The sequence below is a fragment of the Lontra canadensis genome, unplaced genomic scaffold (genome assembly GCF_010015895.1).
Source record: "Lontra canadensis isolate GAN:19392208 unplaced genomic scaffold, GSC_riverotter_1.0 scaffold3, whole genome shotgun sequence".
Taxonomy (NCBI): domain Eukaryota; kingdom Metazoa; phylum Chordata; class Mammalia; order Carnivora; family Mustelidae; genus Lontra; species Lontra canadensis.
The window spans coordinates 32,504,560-32,531,726 of NW_022630997.1; the positions used below are offsets into that span (position 1 = coordinate 32,504,560).

The 27,167-nt window shown below is 39.2% G+C and overlaps 1 protein-coding gene across 4 annotated transcripts in view; it reads left to right on the forward strand.

Moving 5' to 3' along the window:
- GRID1 (glutamate ionotropic receptor delta type subunit 1) overlaps positions 1-27,167 on the forward strand; it is a 680,604-nt gene that overhangs the window by 476,420 nt on the left and 177,017 nt on the right. For all 4 annotated transcript variants that reach the window (XM_032838417.1, XM_032838432.1, XM_032838424.1 and 1 more), the window contains exon 8: positions 25-144. In XM_032838417.1, the coding sequence (XP_032694308.1) occupies positions 25-144 (120 nt within the window). The remainder of the gene's footprint in view (positions 1-24; positions 145-27,167) is intronic.

The following is a 27,167-nucleotide window of genomic DNA, read 5'->3' on the forward strand; positions in this document are numbered from 1 at the left end:
ATGAGCTCTCCTTCTCTTCTGCAGGGCCACATCACTGGTCTCACAGGGGTGATGGAGTTTCGGGAGGACAGTTCGAATCCCTACGTCCAGTTTGAAATCCTCGGCACAACCTACAGTGAGACCTTTGGCAAAGACATGCGTAAGGTAAGTCTTAGGGCCCCCACCTGCCTCTTTTCCTGCAGTGGTGCCCCTGGCTCTGTGTAATGAGCAGGTGTTAACTACCACCAATGTCCCCTCTTCCTGTCGCTCTCTGACAATGCTGCCATTTCTCTTGGTGTTTACGGGGCACAGTGTGGAGAAGGCTCAGAGAGTTTTTCAATCAGGAAGTTCTACTGATTCAGTCTCTGAGTACAGCAGGGTCCCTGGCACCACCTGGTCCTGCTGCTTGGCCCTGGGCAGCCAACCAAGCAGGCCTAGGCTGAGGCTGGAAGGGGTGTAGTGTTTTCCCAGAGTGGCTGAGATCAGCCCAAATGCGGGACAGGTGTAAGTAACTGTGGCTGAGGCAGGAGTCTGAGGTTACAGCCAGTGTCCCCTAGATCTAAGAGCGAGACAAAGCCATAAACAGAAAAATGAACCACAAGGAGGGTGAGAAGCAGGAAAGGGTGGAGCGCAGTTGCGGGGAGAAGGGAGAGGTAGGTAGACAAGCTGCATAGCTCAGGGTGGGTTTTGGCTATTTTGTTTGGTGCTAATGAGAGTGGCAGACCTGGGGTCTCTTTCCAGTAATACTTTGTCTCTTCCTCTCTCTTCCTATGAAGGATTTTCAGGACTAAAGACTTGAGGGTGGAGGAGGCAGCCTTTGCCCAGAGTTGGAACCCCCAAAGTTAAAGGGAGGCTTGTGAAGTCAGGACTAGTAGGTATTGGGACTGGGAGGTCAATGTAGCAAGCAAGGTATTGGAACAGTTATCCAAGAACCCCAGATGTGGTCACTTAGAGCCTGTGTGGAATGGAAGATGGGGTTAAAAGTCTCGGCCACGCAGCTGGCTCAGATGCATTCCCAGGAATGGCCCACACAGGAGGCGCATGTGTTTGTTGGGCCATTAACTGATTGCCATACACTCAGGCATGGGCTCATATTATCACACACAGACACACACACGTGCATTTCTATACAATTTAAAGGAGGGCATCTCTACTAATCAGTGCCCAAGAGAAGAAGGACACAGTGAACTCTTACTGGGGCAGGATCAACCTTTAACAAAGAGGCCTCTAGTCTGGCTTTGGGCATTGGCTGGGCAGTGGAGAGGCAGGAAATGCTAACTCGCTCTTGAGAGATTGCGAATCTGGGTGACGGCCTTCTTTGGCTGTACTCCTTGAGGAGCAGGTAGAAGGATGCATGTGTGGAGTGGCCGAGGGTATGAGGGCTGGAGAATGTGTTGGGGGTGGTCATCGGTTATCACATGGGAAGAGGACCAGCTTCCCACAGAGGGCCTGGGATGGCCAAGGGTACATGTGGGATGTGGGAGTTGGGGAGCTTCAGCTCATCTTAGGACAGAAGGTGGAGTCACTGGTTGGTCCTATAAATAATGGGAGGTTGAATAATTGTTTGTGATGCCACACCAGGTTGGATGACGTTTTGGAGGTTTGTTTGTGGCATCCTAAAGGGTGTTGGCCACTATGGTGTAATACCCCGGAGGGCCAAGGTGGGATGTGCAATGTCAAGGGCATCAGGGAGCCCTCGTGATGTCTCTTAGGGATGCCCAAAGCTGGGAAGTTTGATGGGGGACCAGGAATGGGTGGTCAGCATTGGTCTTTGTTGTTCAGGACCACAATAGAAATCAGCTCGTGTTGGGACTCCCACCTGGTAAGGAGCAATGAGAATCAGAAAGCCACTTTAGTCACCCTGATACCAAAGGGGCTTGCAGAGAGTAGCTACCTGCCGAGGCGACTAGTCACATTTGCCACCGTGCTTGCTTTCATCCCCCAGTGATCCTCAGAGGCTAGAGACACTCAGGCCCTGCCTGCTGGCTCCCTTGCTGCCCCCAAACCCCTTCTTTCAGCTCAGCTCCAACAACAATGTCCCACAGTAGGTGAGAATGTTGTTGTTGGGGGTCCCTGCCTGCTAAGGCCCCAGCTGACCACTCCAGGTGCCTGAGAGGGCAAGAGGCACTGTGTCCTCCACTTCCTGTTTCAGGTGTCTGGGCCTTCCCTGTTGCCATGGCAACGCTCTTCCAATACCCCGAAGCCAATGGGAGCTGGAATCTCTTGGTGTAAGGAGCTTCGGAGAGCAGGAGGCCTGAATGTAATTGAGTTGGAAGGGAAGCTGATTTTCAAGTGGGCTTTATTTTAAAGCGTATCCTTTTGTCATTTTAAAATCTGACCTTAATAACTGCATATCCCAGTTGTTATCTGTCTGCCTGGCAGCTTATCTCTGTTAAGGAGAAGTTATCTGGAAAGCAGGGAATGGGATTTACCATAGCAAATGTTTGTTATTCAGGCCCATGGTGCATTCAAGCAAGGTCTGGGAGGCTTCGGGATAAAGCCAGGTGAGGGAATTGGGACGCAGTGTCACAGGTCTAGGGCGGCCTTTGAAAGCAGGGCTGAGCTATAGGTTCCTGGTGGAAGATGGGGCTGTGAAGGATAGGGCTGGGAAATTGATGTGACCTAAAAGTAAAGTTTAGGGTGGGCACCCGACTTGAGGGCAGGGTTAGGGTGCTGAAGCACACAAGGGCAGTGCAAAGATCATTCATGCTAAGGAGGCAGGGGCACCTCTGACAACTATTCCCCTATCGGATCTCTCTGGCCACACCCAGTTCCGAATGGTGAAAGGAGCTGACTGGGCAGATTGCTAGATGCTGTCATGCTGGAGCAGGGTCAGGGGTTCTCTGCAGAGATGATCTAGGTCTTGATATATGTGCATATCCTAATCTCTATATTATATATATATAGTAGGTATATATGTATATAATATAACTCTGTATATTATATATTATGTGTCCTCTTATAATCTCTTTATTCTATATGTAGACGTATGTATATATATGTCTATGTAGATATAAGTTTACATATGTATATATAAGATTAAAAACAACTACAGCAAGCAAACACAGGCACAAAAAAACCAAAAAGCAAGTAGCTTCTTTACGATTTAAACCAAGAGGAATTGTTTAAATTAGGGAGCAAATGGATGTTTTCTTAAAGTAAATACTCTGGGGGGAATCGCAGGGAGGGTGAGTCACCCAGACGCTTTAGATGAAGTGGCGGATTACTCAGCCCCTTCAGAGGGTGGAAGGAATAGGTGATTGCCTTGCACTGCAGGGTGCAGGACAAATACTAATTCAATTATCTCATCCAGGAAGTGCGTTCTTGTTGAGGGAGTGCTGGATGGCAAGATCAAAGGTCTACGTCACCAGCCCGCTGTGTAACTCCAGGCAAAATATCAATCATCTCTGTGTTCTGCTTGGAGCTGCCTGGCACGGGTGGTCACCAAGCAGCCTCACAGGGGGGTGGGGGGGGGGCTGGCTTTCCTGCATAGTCACTTCAAGCTCCCACAGGACTTGGCCTGGCATTTGTCCTGGAGGTGTGTGCTTATTACCATCAGAGCTCCACAAATTTTTCTTCTCGGTTTTCTCTGTGCTCAGACAGAAATCTGTGAAGGGGAGTCCCATGGCCTTACCCAGGCAAATGTCCTTAGCGGATAACATGAGCTGGGTTGGGATTGTTGGAAGCCCCCTGGATGGGGGTTTCCAAAGGTGGGGGCATGGAAAGCTGTTTCGCAGTGGACAGAAGGGAGCAGAGCAGAAATTGTGGAGCTGCTACTTGTGAACAATGGTGCCTTCCAAGTCTGTTGCCTCACCGACTGGGGGATTTTGTGTCACTCCTGCCTCTCTGGAGATTTTGCAGCCACTTCCCTTCCCCGAACCTTCATTTTCTCAGATGGGAGGTGCAGATACTGCAAGAGCCTCCTGGTTGAATCAAGGGGTCCGTCTGTATGATGACCCCAATGCCACTCTTGGCAGTGAGTGCTGTCCTGTGTGGCACGCCATCAGCTTCCGCCAGGTAGAGCTGTACCCCTTCTCCAAGCTGTCTACTCCGGACTATGTAAAAGCAGAGACGTGCAGGCAGGCTTAGAATGTGGCCTTCCACCTTGAAGTGCCCTGGACCCCACTGCTGAAGCCTGAGGCAGAGACAGGAGGGGGGCTCTGTGTGCCCGTGCAGTGCCCACTCCCCCTTCACGCATGGGAGCAGGTAGCCACTCTCTATAAAGACCCAGTGGAAGAGTGTGCTGGGAACGTTGCCTCTGATGAAATTTTGTTTTTAGGACTGTTTTGGTGTGATTAAAGGAAGAAGGAAAACATGGTTGTCGTTTTTCTTTTTTGTTTGTTTGTTTGCTTTCCCACAAACATGAGTTGCCTAGAGTATAACACCTGCTACAACCCTGCAGAGACATTTTTCCATGACATGATTACTGAGGATATCTGCCCTTTTCCATCCTAGTGATACTGATGTGGGAGACTCTTTCTCTTCTACCAGTGAAGAGTGCCTGTTACACTGACACCCTGGGGAGACTGCCAGCTGCCCGCAGGCCCTTTGAACCTCATTTCCCATGGGCGCCATCCACCTGATTTACTGGCTTAGTGGAGGGTGGCCTGTCTCCTTGGCCAGGATTGGGGGGCGGGGAGTGGTGGGAGGCATCGGGAAAGCCTGTGAATTTGCTCTATGTGTTGGCATTCTAGGGCAACGAATACTCTGGTGTGGTAAGAGAACAGGACTGTTTCTGCTCCTTGCGATAGAGTAGAATCCAAGAGACTGAGGAAGAATTTAGTCCGGGGTCTTCAAGCTTTTCTTTAGTCCTAGAAAATCTGTTCCAGCGGAATCTTATTGGAACCCAGATGCATTAAACAGTTGTAGAAGCCGACATGCAGTGGTTGCGATAGATGGGAAATTGGGGTCGAGGATCCTGAGGCTCCCTGCACCATCTCCCCCATCCCAGTATCTCTGTGGTTTTCTGAGCAGCTCCACATGGGAAACTGAGGCTCAGAGATTGGAATGACTCAGTTATACAGCACCAACAAGCATGTATCTGTGCCTGGGCTGGAAGGCAGATTTCCTGAGGGTGATGTGTGGGGCCTGGAGCCTTCTTTCTGAGCTCAGGACCATGCAGTTCCATGACCCCTAACTCCAGGCAGGCCTCTTTCCACCCCATCCTCCTATCACCCCACTCTGCCTGCCCCCACAGAGCCAGCAGTAGGGCCTCAGAGTCCATTCCTCTTGGAGCCTGCTGAAGTCCCACCATGACCCTTGGCTTGGCCTCCCCTTTCCAGCCATGACCCAAGAAGTGGGAGGGCTTCATTCTCCTTTAACCAGTTTAAGATGCTTCTTCTGTCTTCTCTGTCAATTTCCATTCTTCATGAAAGCTGGCTTTGGACAGGAATCAAATGCCCTCCTTGATGTCATGTCCCTGGGAAGGCCTTGTGGTTGCTGATAATTCATAGAGTAATAATTGCTCATCATGTAGTGATTGCCATGCCATAGGACCCCGGCCCTCCCGGGGCTTGAAAGTACATCATTAACATTCTGGCCCAGGTCTGCTACACTGTGTTACAAATCTTCCTGCATTCTCAGGGTTCAGAAGTTCTAAGCTGTGAAGCCAGGTGGAAAAGGCACCAGCCAGCAGACAAGATAGCCCTGGTGATGAAGTAGGGGCTGCCACTTAGAGCACAGGAAGAATCCTTTACCTGGGGTCTCCAGCAGCTGGTGCCCAGAGCTGCACGGTGGATTTTGCAATGAAAAAGGGGAGGTGGGCAGTGGTGGGGCTGGGAGAATCCAGCACGAGTGTTGTGCAGTTTCTCTATTAAGCAGCTCTGATAGAGGCTCCCAGCTGTGCACAGTGAGTCACGGAAGAGAAATAAACTTCAGTCTCTTCGTGGATTAGCATTCTTGCAGCATATTTCCCAAGTAAAATGTCAACCGTTCCGAACCCTTGTGCAGAACCGCGTTTGATAGAGCCAAGAACCAAAACATACCCTGCTGCTTCCTCTGAGTAAAGGGATAAGGAAAAGATACAATTAAGTGTTTCATTTTAAGTACGTTTATCACTTCATTTTGAAGATAGCATCAATACATGCTCATTTAGGGTAGAACCATTAGAAAATACAGATAAATGAAAAGAAGAATATAAAAGTCAGCCATAATCTCTGAACCAGGGAATAAATACTGTTAGCATTTCTGGTGCATTTACCTTCTTTCTTTATTTTTCTTTCTTTTTTCCCTTGCCCTGTACATGAGGGTAGAGAAAGTGATATGTTTATTTATCAAATTGCTACTTACTGTGCATACATTTTTATATCCTCACTTTCCACTTAATGCTGTATTGGGACTACTTTTCCTTCTTTTACTCTTTACTCTTATTTTTAATGGAGATACATTACTCAGTTTACAGGAAGCCATCACTTACTTTATCTTCCTATATGATGAATGTTTCGGCATTTACACCATATTATGATGGAATAATGTAGTAATGAACATCCATATATATGCATTTTATTACATCTATATTTATTTCCTTCAATTTTTTTAAGAAGTAATTACCAAACCAAGGATAATAATTTTTTACAGTTCTTTATATTGTTGACACCCGTTTTTCAAATTGATTATGGAAAGATATAACAATTTGCATATCCACCAGTAGTATATGGAAGTCTCTGTTACATCCTGTGCTCAAAACATTGAGTGATATATTAAACATTTTTGCTACTTTGGTAGCAGTATGGAAACATAATGTTGAAAAACTTGCATTTCTTATGGGATTGTGCATTTAAAAATGCAGTCATTGGTCAGTTATCTTTCACATTTTGTAAATTACATCTCAGGTCCTTTGCTCTTTTATATTGGGGATGAAGTTTTTCTTGTCACCTCCTATAACCTGTCTTTCAGAAGGGAATTGATAGTTATTTGTGTCAGATGTTTTGTTCCCATAAATTGTTTGCCTTTGAAGAAACTAATTTCACACAGAAAAGTTTAACAATTTAGTATTTGTATTTTTTTTTCTATTTATTTATTTATTTGACAGAGAAAGATCACAGGTAGGCAGAGAGGCAGGCAGAGAGAGAGAAGCAGGCTCCCCGCTGAGCAGAGAACCCTATGTGGGACTCAATCCCAGGACCCCGAGATCATGACCTGAGCAGAAGGTAGCGGCTTAACCCACTGAGCCACCCAGGCGCCCCTGTATTTTTTTTTTAAGAAAGTCATACCCAGTTCACAAAGTAGATACTATTCATCCATACTTTCTTCTAGTATTTTTATGGTTTGATTTTATTTCAGTATAATCTGCCATCTCCTTGGGATTGATTTGGGATGAACTGTGACGTGATGACCTAGCTTTTATGTTTTTCAATATTGGTTTCTACTATCCAGGAATCTTCCCTTTTGCTGTTGGCTTGAACATCACTTCTACCCTATGCCCTGATAAATTTCCCACATCCGCCATTGATTTTTAAAACATTCTTAGAGTCTTTTCTCCCCTTTTTTCCCCCTCTCAGCTGAAATTTAATCAGTCTTTGTACACTTTTAAAAGGTACTCATCTGCAAGTAACAGAATGTTCATCTTGAGTGGATTAAACAATAAAGAAGTCTTATTATCTCACATAAAAAGAAGCCTGGAGCTAGGGTGGCTCCAGAGTTGGCCAAGGCAGAATTCTGTGCCCAGATCAAAGGCTTGGGTGTTTTTCATCTTCCTACTTGGCTATCCTCAGGGCATAGTCCGAGCTCTCTTCTTATTTCAGGATGGCTATGGTGGTTCAAGCCATCATACCCAGAAAGACAGTAGCAAGTGGGAGAATAAGGTCATCTCTTTCTGTGTGTTGCTTCCTTTTTATAAATGAGAAGACCTTTCCCCGGAGTTGAGCCTGGCTGCTCGTTTTTATGGAGTGATGCTTTTGCTTTTTTGTTGTGACAGTTGAGGTTTTCCACCTACATGCATGTGACATTGACCTATAGTTTCCCTCTCAGATGCTTGTGTTCAACTTGTATGAGCCTTGTACTCCCTGCTTAACATGGATAGAGTATCCCTCATTCTTTTGTACTTGTAGGGACAGAGCTCTTGAAAGTTGGAAATAATTTAACTTGTAAAATTACCTGGGCTGGTTGTCGGTCTTGGAGCTATTACTTTGATATCTTGGAAATTCTCTTTCCTGGTTCTACATTTCCTTGAGTAATTTTTTGTAATCTACTTTATAGAAAATCTCATATAACCCTGGCATTTTCAAATTCATGACTAAAGCTTTGTATCGTTTTTGCAAATTTTCAAAGTATCTGTCCGTTGAAATATTTCTCTTTTCATTGCTACTGTTGTGTATTTGTGTTCTCTCCCTTTATTGCTTGATTAGACTAGACAGGAGTTTTTTTATTGATCTTTTTCAAAGAACTAGGTCTAATTTGCTTAATCAATTTTGTTGTATTTTACGTTTCTCTAATTAATTGATTTGTTTTTCTTCCTATCTCCCTGCTGCCTAGTGTTTGTTTTATTGTTAATTTTTAAACTTATTATAGGAGGCATCAGATAATTTATTCTTTCCCATTTTGGAATGCTATTTTATTCTGTATATAGTTGCTGCTGAATCTTCGTGGTTTTTCTAATGTAAACTGACATGTAGCACTCCTACAGAAAAGTGCCTAAACCATCAGTAAATCACAGTGTGTTTTCTTTCTTTCTTTTTTTTTTTTTTAGATTTTATTTATTTACTTGACAGACAGAGATCACAAGTAGGCAGAAAGGCAAGAAGAGAGAGAGGAGGAAGCAGGCTCCCTGCTGAGCAGAGAGCCCAATGCAGGGCTCTATCCCTGGATGCCTGGATCATAACCTGAGCCGAAGGCAGAGGCTTTAACCCACTGAGCCACCCAGGCGCCCCTCACAGTGTGTTTTCAAAAAGTGAACCCACCCATGCAAATCTACACCCACATCCAGAAATAAGACATCATCAGTGACACCAGAGGTCACCCCGTGCCCTCTTCGTTCACAACACCCACCAGCAGAAACACTGTTGACTTCTAATGCACGCACTACATACACTGTTGTATCTGCTTTCTTTTGCTCAACATCATGTTTGTGAGATTCATGATTACTGTTGTATGTACTTTAGTTCATTCATTCTTACTGTGTTTTAAAATGTAGGTTTTATTATTATTCCGGTATGGTGAGGACAACAGATCCAGAGAGATGCCTACCACTGAAAAGACAGTTTGTTATAGTTCCCAAGAGTTGGGCGCATGCCCCATACACCACACGGGGCTGCAAATAGAAGCACCAGGGTGAGTCAGGCCCCAGAGCAGGCAGGTGAAAGAGCTTTTATTGTGGTTCTTGCAGGAACAAATAGGTGAGGCAGAGGAAGCAGGCTCAGGATTGGGTAGTTTGAACTGACACAATGTCAGTGGGCTCTGGGGTGTAGGGGCTGCTCCTGGCTGTCTGCTATCTCCCCCAAGGATGCAGGCAGAGGAACAGTAGCTCAGAGTGGAAGAGCTCCATAAAGCAGGTGGTTGGGGGTGGGGTGGCAGGCTCTGGATTGGTTAGTTTGCATATGAAAGGCACGCCTGCGGGAGAGTCATTTACTGTCTGGGAATTGGCCAGCCCTGGGAGGAACAGTTTCTCTTAAAGGATTAGCAAGACCCTAGGTGGCAAAGCTTCAGAAATACAGAAACTAAAAAGACATGATTAATATATGTTGATGTATAATATACCTCCTAGGACTGTTTAACGCTTGGTTTAGGTATTCTGTTGTTGAAGGCACTGGAGCTGTTTGCAGATTTTGTCTCTCACCAATAATATGGCTATAAACATTCTTAGATACATCTTTTAGGGGCACATATATATGTCTTTCTATTGGGTATATCCCTGAGAGTGGAATTACTAGGTCAGAAGGCATGCGTATGATTAACAGATCCCGCAAACACTTATCTAAAGGGCTCGTTAGCAGTTTTATTCCTGGGGGTGGTTCCTAAAAGCTGTGGTTGTGCTTCACTGACTCTCCGCGAACTAACACGGTTTGTTAGTCTTTTACACGCTGGCCATTCTGGTGGGTGGGTAATGGTTTCTCACTGGTGGTTTCATTTCCATGATGATTAATGATGTGGAGCTCCTTTTCATGTGTTTCTTGGTCATTTGGAGATCTTTATGAGGTGCCTGTTCAAGTCTTCATGCCTTTTTTTTTAAAAAATTTGGCTTTTGGCCTTTTTCTTAGTAATTTGTAGGTGAACCAGATATATGTCCTCCACAAATATATATATATATTGGCATTGTTCTCACACGCTGTGCCTTGTTATCTTTCTTGCTCTTAATTACATCTTTTAATGAACAGAAATGCTGAATTTTAATGTAGTTCAATTTTTGCAATTTACCACTTTTTTTTATTTGTTTACTACATTTGGTGTGCTGTTTAAAAAAAGTGTGTACCTATTTAAGAACACGAAGCTGTCATCCTATGTTCTCTTGTTTTACACTGCTCATTTGTGTCTGCATTACATCTGGAAGTGATCCTTATGTAATGTGTGTTTGGAGGCAAGATGCATTAAAAAAAATACAGGTATTTGATTGACCCAATACTATTTATTGAAAGAATAAACTCTTTCCCCTACTGCTTTATCATACTCCCTTTCTCAGAGGTCAGGGAACTGTATATTGCGGGTCTGGTTTTGGACATCCTCTTCCATTTCATTTGGCCATTTGTATGTGTACCAGTATCAAACCATTCTAACAATGAACGTTTTTTTCTTTTTCTTTTTTTTTTTTTTTTGTTGTTTTGCTTTTGAGAGACAGACAGCATGCAACAAGGGCGGGAAGGGGTGGAGGGGGCAGAGGGAGAGAATCTTAAGCATGACTCCATGCCCAGCACTGCGCCCAATGTGGGGCTCAATCCCATGATCCTGAGATCATGAGCTGGGCTGAAATCAAGAGTTGGACATGTAACCAGCCGAGCAATCCAAGTGCCCCAACAATCATAGTTTTATAGTAGCTCTTGAGTGCTGATAGTGGAAGTCCTCTAGCTTTCTCCTTTTTTTCAAGATAGACGTGACTATTCTTGGCCCTTTGCATTTCCTCATACATTCTAAAATTCGATTTTTATTTTCTGAAAAGAAACCCTGAAATTTTGATTGAGATTGCATGGACTTCAGATCAATTTAGGGAGAATTAACATCTTACCAACATTGAGTGTGTGAACATACTGTGCCCCTCAATTTATTTAGATCTTCTTCAGTTGCTCCCAGGAAATTTTGTGGTTTTGACTTAGAGATCTTGAGTAACTTTTGTTTGATTTTTTCCCCCATATGTTAATATTTGTGATTATATTATAGATAGTATATATTCAAAATATTTTTTACTTGTTTGTTGTATGTATATAGAACTATTATTGGTTTTGCATATTCAACTTGCTTTTAGTGAACTATTCACTGATTTATTCTAATAGTTCACCTGTAGATTCTTAAGATTTCCTACATATATAGTCACATCATATGAAAAATGGGAGTTTGATTTTTTCTTCCCCATTTTTATGCCTTTTATTCCTTTCTATTTCCTATTGCACTACTTAGGGCCTTTAGTTCAAGTTGAATAAATGTAGTGATAGTGGGCATTCTTATCCTTTTCTTGATCTCAGAGGACAGCCTTTTTATAATGCACAATGTTGCATTACATTTGCTACATATTTTTGGTATGCACTTGTTTTAAGATTGACAAAATTCCCGAGTTCGTGCTTTGCTAACAGTTTTGTCAAAAAGGAGTATTAAGGGGCACCTGGGTGGCTCAGTGGGTTAAGCCTCTGCCTTCGGCTCGGGTCATGATCCCAGAGTCCTGGGATCAAGCCCCAAGTCCGGCTCTCTGCTCAGCAGGGAGCCTGCTTCCCCCTCTCTCTCTGCCCTGCTTCTCTGCCTACCTGTGATCTCTGTCGAATAAATAAATAAAATCTTTAAAAAAAAAAGGAGTATTAATTCAGTCAAAGGTTCTTTTGCAACTGTCAAGATAATTATATAATTTCTAGTTTAACTTTCTCCTGTAAATGTGGTAAGTTACATTGACTGATTTTTTTTTTTTTTTTTTCACTTTTTGAGGCCACTTATTATTTCTCTTCTCTGGATCAGTGCTACACCTTGCTGTTTTGATTCTTACTATTTTACAATATGTTCCAGTATTGGGAAAGGTTGATACCTTCTGATTTCTCTTTCTTTTCAGAATATTCTTTAAATTAAATTTTATTCTGAGATTAGCAATAATTCACCATCATTTGTAAGAAATCATAGAGAAAAATCCAGAGATCCAGGGCAGCCTTTATTAAGTTTCTCCCAGCGGCGGCGCCTTGTAATACTTGGGTACAGTAACACAATGAGGATATTGATACTGATAGAGTTCATGAATCTGATTCAGTTTTAGATTTCCTCAATTTCTTTTGTACTTATGTCTGTGTATGTTTGCTCTGGCGTTATGATATACATACATGACTTACCAGAGTCTACTCATGTCAACATTTTGTCACATCAAGTGATGTCTGGAAATCTGACTTTCATTTAAATGGCTTTTCCTTTTTCACTTTTTTTTCCTTTTTTAAAGATTTTATTTATTTATTTGACAGACAGAGATCACAAGTAGGCTCCTTCTTCACTTATAAATATCATTGTCTTGCTTCTTAGCTGGTGTTGTAATTTATCTTTTAATCATCAAATATGATTTATAAAACTCATGGGGAAGACAGTCTATTGTATATATTCCTATGACTGCTCTTTTTTTTTCTCTTCTTTCATATTTCCGATGCTCCAAGAATTATTCTGTAATTCTAAATATTCTGAATTCTAAATTCTGCAATTCTATATATTCTGTAATTCTAAAATAAACTTCCTTTGGCAATCTTTATGGATCTGCTAGCCACACATCTTTTAGTTTCCCTTCATTGGATTATGTCTTTTTTTCCCTCTTCATCCTCGAAGGATAGTTTTGCCAGAAACATAATTTGTGGATGAGAGTTCTTTTTTTTCCCTCCCGAGAAGTGAGAAGTAGAGAATTGTTGTGCCATTCTCTATTGGCCTCCATGGTTTCAGATGGGAAAGGCAATGTCATGTAAATTGTTTTTCTTCTGGATGGTTTTTCTCTGGATGCTTAAAAAAGTTTTTTTTTCATCTTTAGTTTTCAGAAGTTTTATTATGAAGCCTCTTCATGTAGATTTCTTTGAATTCATTCTGTTGGCAGTTTCTGTGTTCTTGAATTTATAGGTTTATGTCTTTCATGAAATTCAAGAAATTACTAACAATACTCCTTCAGCCTCCATTCTTTCTTTTCTCCTTCCAGGATTCCAGTGGAATGAAGTTGAAGTCTTTTGTCCCTCAAGTCCCTAGCAGAGGTCCTATTCATCTCTTTTGCAGTCTGTTTTCTCTCTGCCACTCATGTTGAGGAAATTTCACTGCTCTGTTCTCCAGTTGCTGATTCCATTTCCTGTCATTTAAATTCAATGATTGCTTTCATCCAATGGGTTTTTAAATTTTTATTATATTTGTTTCAGTTCCATGATTTCTTTTTCATTCTATTTTGTATACTCTTTGCTGAGCTTTTCTACATTTTTTTTCATTTGTTTCAAGAGAATTTGTAATTGCTTGTTGCAACATTTTTATGATGACATTTAAAATCCTTATCAAATAATTCTAACATCTCATCATCTTGGTCTTAGCATTAGTTGTTTTTTTCTCATCCAGTTTGTGATTTTCATGGTTTGGTATGATGGATAATTTTTTTATTATATTCTGAACATTGTGGTAATTATCTTACAAGGCCATGTTCCATTTAAATCTTTTATTTTACTAGGGAGTTCCCCTCTTCAGTTTTGGCACAAAAGTCTGTCCTACTTTTCTCTGCTATGCTTCCAATGACTACTTAATTTTAAGAGCTGATAGTATTTGGTCTACTTAGTTTATCTGGTGCTTTTGGGGGAAAGTGAATGGGTTTCTCTGGATGAGTCACCTGGTACCTCTTGTTGAAGGAAGGGAGTCTCTGGCCTATGAAGCTGAGGACCACTTCTCAGGCTGGACATTTGTGGTCAGATTGCCCTGCCTCTGGGGAATGGAGGGCGCCTCCCTGGTTGAGCCCTGACTGTGGCAGGATTCGCCCTTTTGATACCACCTGGTGGCTGTCAGTGGAGGAGGGCATTCTCAGGCCTGTGGGGACAAAGATGCCTCATGGATCAGGCACTGGTGGAATCACCCCCTGTTACTTTTGCCCAACTGCCCAAATGAAATGTCTCACGGTGCTTCAGGGGAGGCTCATGCTAACGTGGAAGAGAAGGATTGTCTAGGCTATGCCATTTGTTGCCGAGGAGCTCCTGGGGGTTTCCCTGGCCAGTGCTTCTGGGTTAGACTGGCTAGGGAAGCATGAACCTCCTCGGGCTACCTCCAATTGCTAGATTAGGAGTTCCCAATTCCAGGCCTGAGATGCTTTCTTCTGTTGGTTGGGGACCATAAGACCCTCTGCCACTCTGTGTTTCCAGTCCTGAGTTCCCTAGCCCGTGTGCCCTCACCTCCCCATCTTTCAGAGGTCTCCTTTTGTGTTCTCCTGCATCATGTCCAAGGCTTCTAGTTGTACTTATGTTTCTGTGATATGCTATTCTTTTCAGTGGCTTCTTGATATGTTTGGTTACATAAAGTATTTTTTGGTTTTCTTCTTTTCTACTAATAACCTTCTTAGTACACTACAATCTAGGTTTTTGATGGGTGATATTTTGTCTGTTTACATTCCAAGTAATGGCTAATCTCTTTGGGTGTATGGTCATCATTTTCCTATTCATTTTCTATTTGATCCACATGCTTCATATTCTTTTTTTTTTCTTTTCTTTCACGCGCTCTCTCTCTTTTTTTTTTTTTTGACCTTGATCTGGTTTATTTTTATTTTTAATTTTTAAAAAATGTTTATGTGGTTTATTTTAAAAATATTATTTTATTTTCTATTTTATAACTGTTGAATCTACATGTATTTTTTAAACCCCACAAGTTATTACTATTCAGTTTGTACAATTGATATTTTTATATTATACACACGTAAGTGCTCCCTCCTATTTTCTGGAAGAGATTGTGTAAAGTAGTGATTATTTCTTCCTGAAGTGTTTGGTGGATTTCATCAATGAAATCATCGATGCCTGAAATTTTCTTTTTTGAAAGTTTTTTTTCTTTTCGTTAAAGATTTTATTTATTTATTTGACAGAAAAAAACTGGGCACAAGTAGGGGGAGCAGCAGACAGGGGGAGGGGAGAAGCAGGCTCCCTCCTAAGCAGAACACGGGGGGTGGGGCTCGATCCTAGGACCCAGGGATCATGACCTAAGCCAAAGGCAGATGTTTAACTGACTGAGCCACCCAGGTACCCCCCCCAAATATATATTAAACACATAAAATTTGTCATTAAAAATCCTTTCAAGGAGTTCCTGGATGGCTCAGTCAGTTAAGTTTCTGCCTTCGGCTTAGGTCATGATCTTAGGGTTCTGGGATCAAGCCCTGTGTTGGGCTCCCAGCTCAGCGGGGAGTTAGCTTCTCCCTCTCCCTCTACTCCCCTCTGCTCTCTCTCTCTCAAATAAGTAAATAAAATCTTTAAAATATATATTGATGTTCAGGATATTCTGGTTATCTATTTCTTCATGAGTGGATTAGGGTAGTTTATGTCTTTCAAGGAACTGGTCCACCCTATTTAAGTTGTTTAATTTATGAGCATATAATTATTTATAATATTTACTTGTTCTTTTAAAGTCTGTAGTGATAGCTCATTTTCACTGAGGATATTGGTGATTTGTGTCATTATTTCTTGTTCAGTCTGACTAATTTTATCAAAAGCCTGAGTTTTTCAAAAGCCTACTTTGGGTTTCATTGATTTCTTTCTATTGTTTTTGTTTTTCAAATTCAATGATTATTTCTCTTTTATTTATTATTTACCTTCTTTTGTTTGTTTTGTGTTTAATTTGCTCTTCTCCTCTAAGGTGAAAAATTAGATTACCTATTTTATGTCTTTAGTCTTTCTCTACTCCGAACTTTTAATGCTATATATTTCCCCATAAACACTGCTTTGCTACCTTCCATAAAACTTGATAAGTTTTGCCATTATCCTTCCATTTATTTTCAATCTGTCTAGCATTTTTGTTTTAATTATGACTTCTATGGGGAGCTCGTAGTAGGGTCTTACTTTTTGTCCACCCTGTCAATATCTGCTATTAAATTGAAGTGTTCAGACCATATCCACCTTAGCTAATTATTGATAGAATTGGATTTATGTCTACAAGTTTGTTAGTTATTTTATTCTCATTTTATCTTGGTATTTTGTGCCCTCTTTCTTCCCTTCTTTTGGATTGTGTATTTGAATATTTTTAATGTTCCATTTTAGTTTATTTATTTGATTCTGGGGGTTATCTCTTTGTATCAATATTAGGGGCCTTATTTAGGGATATATTGCTCTATATATTTATAGGTCTGTATCTGTATCTATCTGTATCTCACAGTTTACTTTTTGAGTTAATACTGTTCTATGTTATATAAACCGTAACATATAGATTGTAACATATAGGTTCCTGTGACTCTCTCAGTTTATCTTTAGTTTACTTTGTGTTATAGGTGTCACATGTATTTACATACGTTGGAAACCCTCCCATACAATATAATGACTTTTGAATTTTAGCAGTCATACACATTTAAGAGTACTTCAGGTGGGGAAAAAAGTCTTCAGATATTTACCATTTATTTTATTCTCCTTTACCCCCCAAGAGTCATGTTTCCCTTTGAAATTGTTTTCTTTTAGCCTGAAATAATTCCTTTAGCATTATTTGTATGTAGTGCAGGTCTGCTGGCAAAAAATTCTCCTAGTCTTCCTTTTTCTGAGCTCTTAATTCTTCTTTATTCCTGAAGGATATTTTAACTTTGTATAGAATTTTAAGTTGATAGTTTTTTTATCCTGGCCTCTGCATTCTCTGGGAGAAATCCGTGGTCATCCCACTCCTGGTTTCCTTGTATGTAATGTGCTGTTTTCCTCTGGCTGCTTTCAAATTTTTTTCCTTTTGTTTTCAGCAACCTGTTTAAGATGCATCTAAGCAGTTTTCTTTGTGTATATGCTTTTAGGAGTTCATTGAATGTCTTGAAATTATAACTGTCTCTTTTACCAATATTAGGAAGTTTTCTGCAGTTATTACTTTAGATATTTTGAGTGTGTGTTGGGAGAAAAACTTTTTCTTTCCTTCTGCGGTTCCAATAGCACATATATCAATATGGATATTTTTAATGTCCAACAGGTCCCAGGCTCTTTCATTTTCAACCTTTTCTGTCCCTATTTGTTTTTCGGGTTGAATAATTTTTGTTTCATATGTGTTCAGGTTCACTAACTCTAGAGCAGTGATGGGTTTCCATGCTGCCTTCCATGCTGTCACCACCACACTGATCATAGTGAGGACTCTCTTAGGGGTAAAACGGAACAGGAATAGAGGGGAAAGAAATATATATAATTTTATGCACATGCATATACATGCAATTAATATAACATATGTCTCTATCTGTGTCTAGTCTACATGTTTGTCTATGTCTGTATGGGGTGGGGGAAAGGAAAGTCATCTGTGTACAGTTTGCTTCTCTAAGTTTTTATTCCCGTTCACATTCTGCCTACATTTTTTTGTCACCCATTGGAGTCCTCAGGTAATTGTTTTCTGCATTTTCTCTAGAAATTAGAGTTCCATCAAGCAGGAGCTATGGGCTATAGTAGATTTATAGCAACATTGCAGAACTAGAACTCCAGTCATATGTCTTTTAAATAAATTAAGAAAAGAAAATAAAAAATAAAAATGCTTCAAATTGTTATCTATAAGAGGGTTTCTACAACCACTTTATTTCATGGCCATTATCACAAAGTACCTCACCATCATTTCTTGAAGTGTATTTTCACTGGGTACCAAATTCAAGTTTCCAGTTATTTTAAAAAATACTTTACAAATGTAATCTCATTAGTCTTTTGTCTACCTAGATTTTATTTTGAAAAGTCAGTCATCAGTCTTACACCTCTCCAGGGAGAGAGTGTGTGTATGTGTGTGTGTGTGTACTTCCAAGTTGCTTTTAAGATTTTCTCTGTCTTCGATTTTCAGAAGTTTGAGTATAATGCATCTAGGTAGGTATAGTCCCCCCCGCCATCCTGCTCTATTTTGTTGAGTCAATGGTTTGATGTATTTCTTTAGATTTGGGAAATTCTCAGCCTTTATTTCTTTTAATATTGCTTGTGACACTTTGGCTCCCTTTTTCAGAAAATTAAACATTTACTAGACACGTTTAACAAGAACCCACATCTTCTGTACTATATTTTCCCCTTTTTTCCCACTCTCTGAGCTTCATTTGAATATTGGGTATAAACATGTCTTTGAGTTAACTAGTCCCATCTTCTCTTGGGTCTTGTTTTTACACTGATTCAGTGAATGTCTAATTTTACATTTTTGTTTTACAGTTCATGACTGTCTTTATAATTCTTTTTTATGGGTTCAAATTATCCGTGCAAAAAATTTCAACTTTATATCCAGGTTCTTTCTCATTTCTTCTGTTTTTCTTAACATATAGATGTGACCTAGATTTATGTTCATTTTTAAATCTTGGTCTGTTATCACCAATATTCATCTACTAATGATTTAATTTTATTAGCTGTTTTATCTCTCGATTAATTACTTTTTTAAAAAAATTAGACATTTATAGTAGTAATTTTTGTTTTATCCTCAGCTGTGGGAGATATTTGTAGGGTGTGGTTTATATTATGTTTCTCTGATGATTGTGAAGTGCTGTGCTCAAGAACATCTGAGTTACTAACAAATCATCTTGATATTATTGAGGTTTGGTTTTAGAATTTGTTACAGTGGTTCTTTTTTAGATTTTACTTATTTATTTGAGATAAAGAGTGAGAGAGAGAGAAAGCGAGCATGAGTAGGGGAAGGGAGAAGGAAAAACAGACTCCCCACTGAGCAGGGATCCTGATGCCGGGATCCATCCCAGGACCCTGGGATCATGACCTGAGTTGCAGGCAGATGCTTGACTGAGTTACAGTGATTCTATTGGAGGCCTTTCCCTCACTCTTGTAACAGGATTCTTAAACTTGGGACATGGCCTCCTGGGGTCTCATTTGAAAGTGATTGGTATTCATCAAGATATTGAAACTCAAGTTTTTAGCCTACAGTTTAACATGTCTCTAGCATTTTATTTTATTTCATTTTTAATAGTTTATTTATTTATTTGACAGATCACAAGTAGGCAGAGAGGCAGGCAGAGAGAGAGGGGGAAGCAGGCTCCCTGCAGAACAGAGGGCCCGATTCAGGGCTTGATCCCAGGACCCTGAGACCATGACCTAAGCCGAAGGCAGAGGCTTAACCCACTGAGCCACCCAGGCACCCCATCTCTAGCATTTTATATCCTCTGAAATATCTGCTCATTTCTCCATCCTCCCAGTGGGTCAATCACATCCTCTTTGCTTCTTTGCAAGCTAGATACACATCTTAGGAGTGATCTAAGAACTTGTGGATAACCTTTACAGAGATATTTTATACTTTCTCACTTCAGCTTCTTTCCCTCTCTTAACACACTTCAGAATTTTATTTTACCTCGGTACCACAAAATGTTCCCTCCATCTAGTGAGGCTGCCGTTCCATGCTGTTGTTTGATTTCCATGGAAAATGGATTAACAGTGTCTTCAGGTAAGTAGATCTAGTGTGAATATCAGGCTCTGCTCATGTTTTGTTTTGTTTTTTTTTTCATTATCTCAAATGCAGTCTCATACTGGTTGATATAAAGGCCTAAAAACAATTACTTTATACATTTGAATAAGTTTTATTGTTGCTTACTATGGTAAGTTATGTTATTTTTATGATTCTTCCACGTATTTATTCTTGCCTCCCCACCCCAGCTTGACACATTGTTCAACTTAAATAGTTTTGAACTTTCCGATAAGGGTATCATGTTGTATACCTTGTTGTCTACATAGTATCATGTTGTGTACAACTTAACTTTTAAATTCAACATTATGTTAATGAAGTTTGTTATATGTAGCCAAGCTGTTTAATTTTTAGGGATGTCTAATATTTTATTTTCTGAGTATATGATTTATTTATCTATTTTCTTAAACATGGACTCTTGATTTATTTCTAGTTGTTTTTGTTCCTTCTTATAAACCTTACTGTTATGAACATTATTTGGCATGCATGTGTTTAGGTGCAAGAGTGTCCCTTGACTGTGTATAGACATGGAATTGCTGGGTTATGAATGATCAACTTAAAAACCAACTTATAGGGGCACCTGGGTGGCTCAGTGGGTTAAGCCGCTGCCTTCGGCTCAGGTCATGATCTCAGGGTCCTGGGATCAAGTCCTGCATCGGGCTCCCTGCTCAGCAGGGAGCCTGCTTCCCTCTCTCTCTCTGCCTGCCTCTCTGTCTACTTCTGATCTCTGTCTGTCAAATTAATAAATAAAATCTTAAATCTTAAAAAAAAAATCTTAAATCTTAAAAAAAACCCAACTTATAACAACAACAACAACAACAACAACAACTTTTCCAAAGTCGTTGTATTAATTTATACCACCAGCAGTGTATGTGATAGCCCTTTGATCCACATCTTCTTCACCCCTTACTATTTTTTTTGACTTCTTATTTTTGCCAGTTAAGACTGTAAAATAGGGGCATATTTTGATCTTGATTTGTATATTGCTGATCACTGTGAAGAGTGAACATCTCGTCACATGTTTATTTAGTATTCATATTTCCTATTAGTGTTTACTTCTCATTTTTTCTGTTTATTATAGATTATTGGATTATTTCTGACTTTCTCACTATTAAGTACATTGTTCTCTAGTGTTTTTCAGTTGTTCCTGGAGCTTACAACTTTCTGGCTTTCAGTCATGCACCTATCATCCGTGATTTGTATCAGGGTTTTTTTTCCCCTCCATCTCTCTCTTTAAAAAAAAAAAAAAAAAAAAAGATTTATTTATTTATTTAAGAGAGAGAGCATGAGCGTAGGGAGAGGGAGAGAGAATCTCAAGCTGACTTCATGCTGAGCATGGAGCACAACATGAGGCTTGATCCCCTGACCATGAGATGATGACCTGAGCCAAAACCAAGAGTCAGGCATGCTTGACTGATTGCTCCTCCCAGGTGCCACATTTTTCCTTCATCTCTTTAAGTTATCTTTAAAATAGTAAATTCTTAGTGAGATTGATTTCTCTTTGCTTTTAAAATTTAAAATTTAAATTTTTTTTTTGGTTGCCACTTGTTTTTATAAATAAAGTTTATACGTATATGGCCCTACCCATTAGTTTAGGTATTATGTATGGCTGTTTTCAGGCTTCACCAACAGTTGAGTAGTTGTAACAGAGACCACATGACGTATAAGCCTGAAATATAAAATTTAAATTTTTAAAAAGATTTTTTTTATTTGACAGAGATCAAAAGTTTGCAGAGGTAGGCAGGGAGAGAGAGAGAGAGGAAGAAGCAGGCTCCCTGCTGAGCAGAGAGCCTGATGTGGGGCTTGATCCCAAGACCCTGGGATCATGACCTGAGCCAAAGGCAGAGGCTTTAACCCACTGAGCCACCCAGGCGCCCCTAAAATTTAAATTTTATTTTAAAAATAAAAAATTATTTATTTGAAAGAGATAGAGAGAGCATGTGTGTGCACATGGAGGGGAGGGGCAAAGGGAGAAAGAGATCTCAAGCAGACTCCATGTTGAGTGCGGAGCCCCATGAAGGGCTTGATCTCACAACCCTGAGATCATGACCTAAGAGAAAACCAAGAGTCTCATGCTTAACTAACTGTGCCATGCAGGCTCCCCTAAAATTAGTACTTTTTGTCTAAATTGATGGTAAAAAGATTTTTTTTATATTTTCTAGTAAAAGCTTTTAAAATTTTGTTGAGATATAATTTGCAAACAATAAAATGCACCCATTTTAGCTGCACAGTTGGATGAGTGATAATAAAAGTGTTCATCCAGATAATCACCACTCTGTTGAAGGGGTGGAACAGTCCCATGGCCCTTTGAATTCAGTGCCTGCCTCTGTTGAATACAAATGATGATCTCATATCTGTCGCTACAGAATAGTTGTGTCTATTCTGGAACATGTAAATAAAGTGCATAGTCATCATTTGTATCAACGTTCTTAGCCTAATGTTTTTGAGTTTTTCTATGTAGTTTTGTATATGAGTAGTTTGTTCCTTTTTATTGGTGAACTGCATTCCATCATATGAATATAAGCACAATTTAATGGACATTCAGAATCTTTCCAATTTTGGATCATGAATACAGCTACTAAAAACATTCACATACAATTTATCGTGTGGATGTGAACTTAAACTTTTATTCCTCTTATGTAAACATCTAGGGGTATGGCAATTGTGTGTCTAGCTTTATAAGAAACTACCAGACTGTTTTCCAAATTGATTATACCATTTTGCAATACCATGGCAATGTGTGAAAGTTCAAATTGCTCCTTATTTTGTCAAAACTTGGTATAGCTACTAAATTTTTGTCATTCTAGTGGTTGTGCGGTGATACCTCTGTTTTCAAATTCCTCTTCTGTAATAACCAATGATGTTGAGCACCTTTTTATGTACTTCTTTGAAATTCCTAATGTGTTCTTTTCAGAAGTATCTATTCAAATCTTTTGCCCATTTAGAACATTGGGTTGCTTGTCTCCTTTTGTTGTGTTGTATGATTTCTCTAATATTCTGGATACCAGTCATTTGTTGATATAGATCTAGATCTAGATCCATATATGTATATATGGATCTAGATCTAGATCTATATCAACATAGAATATATATATAGAATATATATATATAGAATATAGATATATTCTAGTCAATATATTCTCTTTTTATTTCCTTAATGGTGTTCTTTAAAGACTATAAGTGTTTAATAGTTATGCAATCCAAGTTATCTTTTTTTTTTTTTTAAATGAACAGTGCCTTTTGCTTGCTATATATATAAACAAATCTTTGCCTGCCACAAAGCTACAAGTATTGTCCCCTGGATTTTTGTCTAGAAGGTTAATAGTTTTAGGTCTTACTCTTCTATGATCCATTTTGAATTATTGTTTTGCATATGGTGTGAGGTAGGCATCCAGTTTGTTATTTATTTACATATGGTATCTAACAGTTGTAAAAGCTGCCCTAATGAATTACTTTGGCATCTCTGTTGCAAATTAATTGAGCATGTATATGGGATCTTTTTTCTGTACTCTCTTTTCTGCTTCATTTTCTCTACATCTGTCTCTATGCTAATATCACACTTTATTACTGAAACTTTATTGTAAATCTTAAAATTAAGTAATAATAAAAATTGTCTACTTTTCTTCTCCTACATAAAAATTATTTTTTCTATTTTAGGTCCTTTTAATTTTTAGAATCACAGGGGTGCCTGGATGGCTCAGTTGGTTGAGCATTGAACTCTTGATTTCTGCTCAGGTTGTGACCTCAGGATTGTGGGATAGAGCCCCATCTTGGGTTCCACACTGAGCATGGAGAATGCTTGGGATTCTCTCTCTTCTACTCCCTTTGTCCCTTCCCATACTGTGCATGTGCTCTCGCTCTCTCTCTAAAAAAAATAAAAATTAAAAATTAAATTCTTAGAATCACATAATTTCTTTAGAATTACACTGTCAATTTCTCAAAATACCTGCTGGGATATTTTGAAGGACTGTCAAATCTTTTGACCTGTATGGGGTTTATTAGACATCTTAATGTTGAGTATTTCATCCATGAACATAGCAACCTTTCCATTAACTTAGGTTTTATTTTATTTCTCTCAGCAATATTGTATAATTTTTAATGTATAGGTCTTACATATATTTTATTTAACATATCATTATGTATTTTATATGTTGTACAGTTTCAAATGTTATGTTTAAATTTCATTTTCTGATTGGTAATTGCTGGTATGTAGAAATATGCTAGATTTTTACATTTTGACATTGTACCCAAAGATCTTATTAAAATTATATCTTAGATCAAATAGTTTTTTCCTAGATTTCTATATACATGACCAGAAAAGGAAGCCATCTTCTTTCTACCTCCCTTCCTCCTCTCTTTTTCCTCTTTTCTTTCTTTTTTTCTCCACTTTTCCTTTTATACCTCTAATAAGATGTTGAAAAGACATGGTGAGGGGCACTTGGGTGGCTCAGTGGGTTAAACATCTGATTTGGCTCAGGTCATGACCCCAGGGTCCTGGGATTGAGTCCTGCATCAGGCTCCATGCTCAGCCCGGAGCCTACTTCTCCTTCTCCCTCTCTCCCTCCACACCCTCACCCCCGCTTGTGTGTTCTCTCTCTCTCTGTCAAACAAATAAATAAAATCTTTAAAAAAAAAAAAAAAAAAGGAAGAAAGAATAGACATGGTGAAAGTTGATACCTTTTCCTTGTCGTGATCTTAGTGGGGAAGTATTCAGACTCTTACCATTAAGTAAAATGTGAAATGAAAGTGCTCTTTGAATATGCTCTTATCCAGTTCCTACTTTGCTGAGATTTTATCGTAAATAAACTTTGAATGTAATCAAGTTTTTTAATGAAACTATTGTGGTTATTATGTTAATTTGTGGCTTTATTCTGTTAATGTGATGGATTATATTGATTGATTTTTGAATGGTAAGACAACCTTGCACTTCTAAGATAAATTCCCCCATGGTCACAATGTACCCCTTTAAAGTGGATTTGGTTTACTTTTATGAGCAATGTGGATCTATCATTTTTATATCTTGTAATGTCTTAAGTATTAGTGCTTAATGCTGACCATATGAAATGAGCTAGAAAGTATCCTCTTGTTGTCTAAAATTGTTTGTGTGAGATTGGTATTTTTTCTTCTTCAAATGGGTGTTTGGGTAAAACCATTTAGTTCTGCAGTTTTCTTTGTGGGAAACTTTCAAATTATGAATTTAATTTCTTCAATAGTTATAGGCCTATTTAGAATTCCCCTTTCTTCTACTGTCAGCTTTGGTCATTTCAATCTCAAAACATTTTTTTTTTCCATTTCATATATGCTTTCAAACTTATTGACATATCTCATTTTTAACATTTCTCCACTCTTTTTCTCTCTGTAGAATCTGTAGTCGTGTCCCCTCTTTTGCTCCCTAAATTGGTAATGTATGCTTTCTTTCATTTTCTTTCTCCACTTGATCAGTCCAAAAGGGTTTTATCACTTTTCATTGACATTTTCAAGAACCAACTTATAACATCACTATTTTTCCCATTTTTTTCAATTTCATATATTTCCCCTTTTAATATTCTCTTAATTCTGTTCTGCTTTGTTTTAATTTGATCTTCTTTTGATCTCCTAAACAAAAGCTTGGGTCATGATTTTATGCCTTTTTCTTTTTAGAAATGTATATTTAGGAATGTCATTTTTTGCTAAGTTTCCCATAAACTTTGATGTATTTGGATGTGCCTTTTGTTTTCGTTCAAAATATTTTCTAATTTTCACCATAATTTTTTGACCCATCATTTATTTACTTGTATATTTGAACATTTTCATCACTTAGAAAATATTTAATTTTGTTTCTAATTTTTTAAATGATTTTGCTTCGGTTACGGAATATTGTGTGTATGATTTTCGTACTTTTAAATTTATTGAAACTTGTCCGATGGAAGAACAAGAGTTCATGTAGGTGAGTAGTACTTCCTTTGTACTGCAGTCGTTAATGTGTGTTCCATAAATGCCAGTTGGTGAAGTTTGTACATAGTGATGTTCCAGCCTTTGTACAGTTACTGATATTTTTTATATATCAATTGCTGAGAAAAGAATATTGGAATTTTCTGTCATTTTTGGTACATACATAGATGAATTATTACTTTTATTTTATTTTTGAAGGGGGGAGAGGCAGAGGGTGAGGGAGAGAGAATCTTGGAGCAGGCGCTACACCCAGCATCCACTATGGGGCTGGATCTCTCAACCCTGAGATCTTGACCTGAGCTGAAGTCAAGATTTGGACTGAACCACCCAGACGCCCTTCTTATATTATTATAAAAAGACCTTATACACTGGTGCTCATTTCCTGACTTCTTGATCCACTCTAATTCTCTTTGCCCTCAAATATCATCTCTGCTGGGCTTCATGGTTTATCTAGTGGTATGAACCAAACCCTGACGCTGGTAAGTCTGAGCTTCTAGGGATAATGCTTCTCAGTCTGGGTAACTGTACTTGTAATTCATTCTTAATTGGTCAAGGCAGCACCAAGAGGCACCCAGATAGAGCACAGGCTTTTCTTCCTGCCCCCACTATGTAAGCAGGGTTATATCCTCCCAGTAAGCCTCCTGTCTTCTCTTTTCACTTGCTGGTCCTTGGACACAAAGAGTTAAAGAGAAAGAAGGAAAGTAAGTAAGCAAAAAAGGAAGGAAGGAAAGGGAAGGGAAAAGGAGGGGAAGGAAGAAAAAGATTCTTTATTTCTTGCTTTCAGAGTACTTGATCAGATATTAATATAGCCACCACACATTTTCTATGTGTGGCTAGAGTTTGTGTGCCTTTTTTCATCCTTTTATTTTAACCTGTTTCTTTACATGTAAACACATAGACAACCTACTTGGCTTAAAAAAATCTGTTCCAATAATCTTTACCTTTTATGTGTGTTTTTATTTTGTTTGCATTTGCTGTAAGTATTTATATGCTTAGATCTAGGTCTGTAAGTCTGCTATTTGTCTATTTGTATCATCTGGATTTTTTGTTGTTTCTTTCTCCTTTACTATCTTCTTCTGTATTATGTCTAGTATTCCCTTTTATCTCCTCTATTGGTTTATTAGATACATGTCTTTAATTTTTTTAAAAGATTTTATTTATTTATTTGACAGACAGAGATCACAAGTAGGCAGAGAGGCAGGCAGAGAGAGAGGAGGAAGCAGGCTCCCTGCTGAACAGAGAGCCCAATGTGGGGCTCCATCCCAGGACCATGGGATCACGACCTGAGCTGAAGACAGAGTCTTTAACCTACTGAGCCACCCAGGCAACCCATGTTTAAATGTATTTTAGTGCTTGTTATAAGGTTTATCATAACCATTTTTATTTTATCACCTTCTGCCTTCAAATAATATACCAATTCATGTGTAAATAAGAATCTTAGAACAGTATACTTTCAACTTCCACTATCCCATATTTTACTGTCACTGATTTTGTTTTTACTTATGTTTTAAGGCCACAGTTTATTGTTATTAATTTTGTTTTACACACGCAAATGTCTTTTTTTTAAA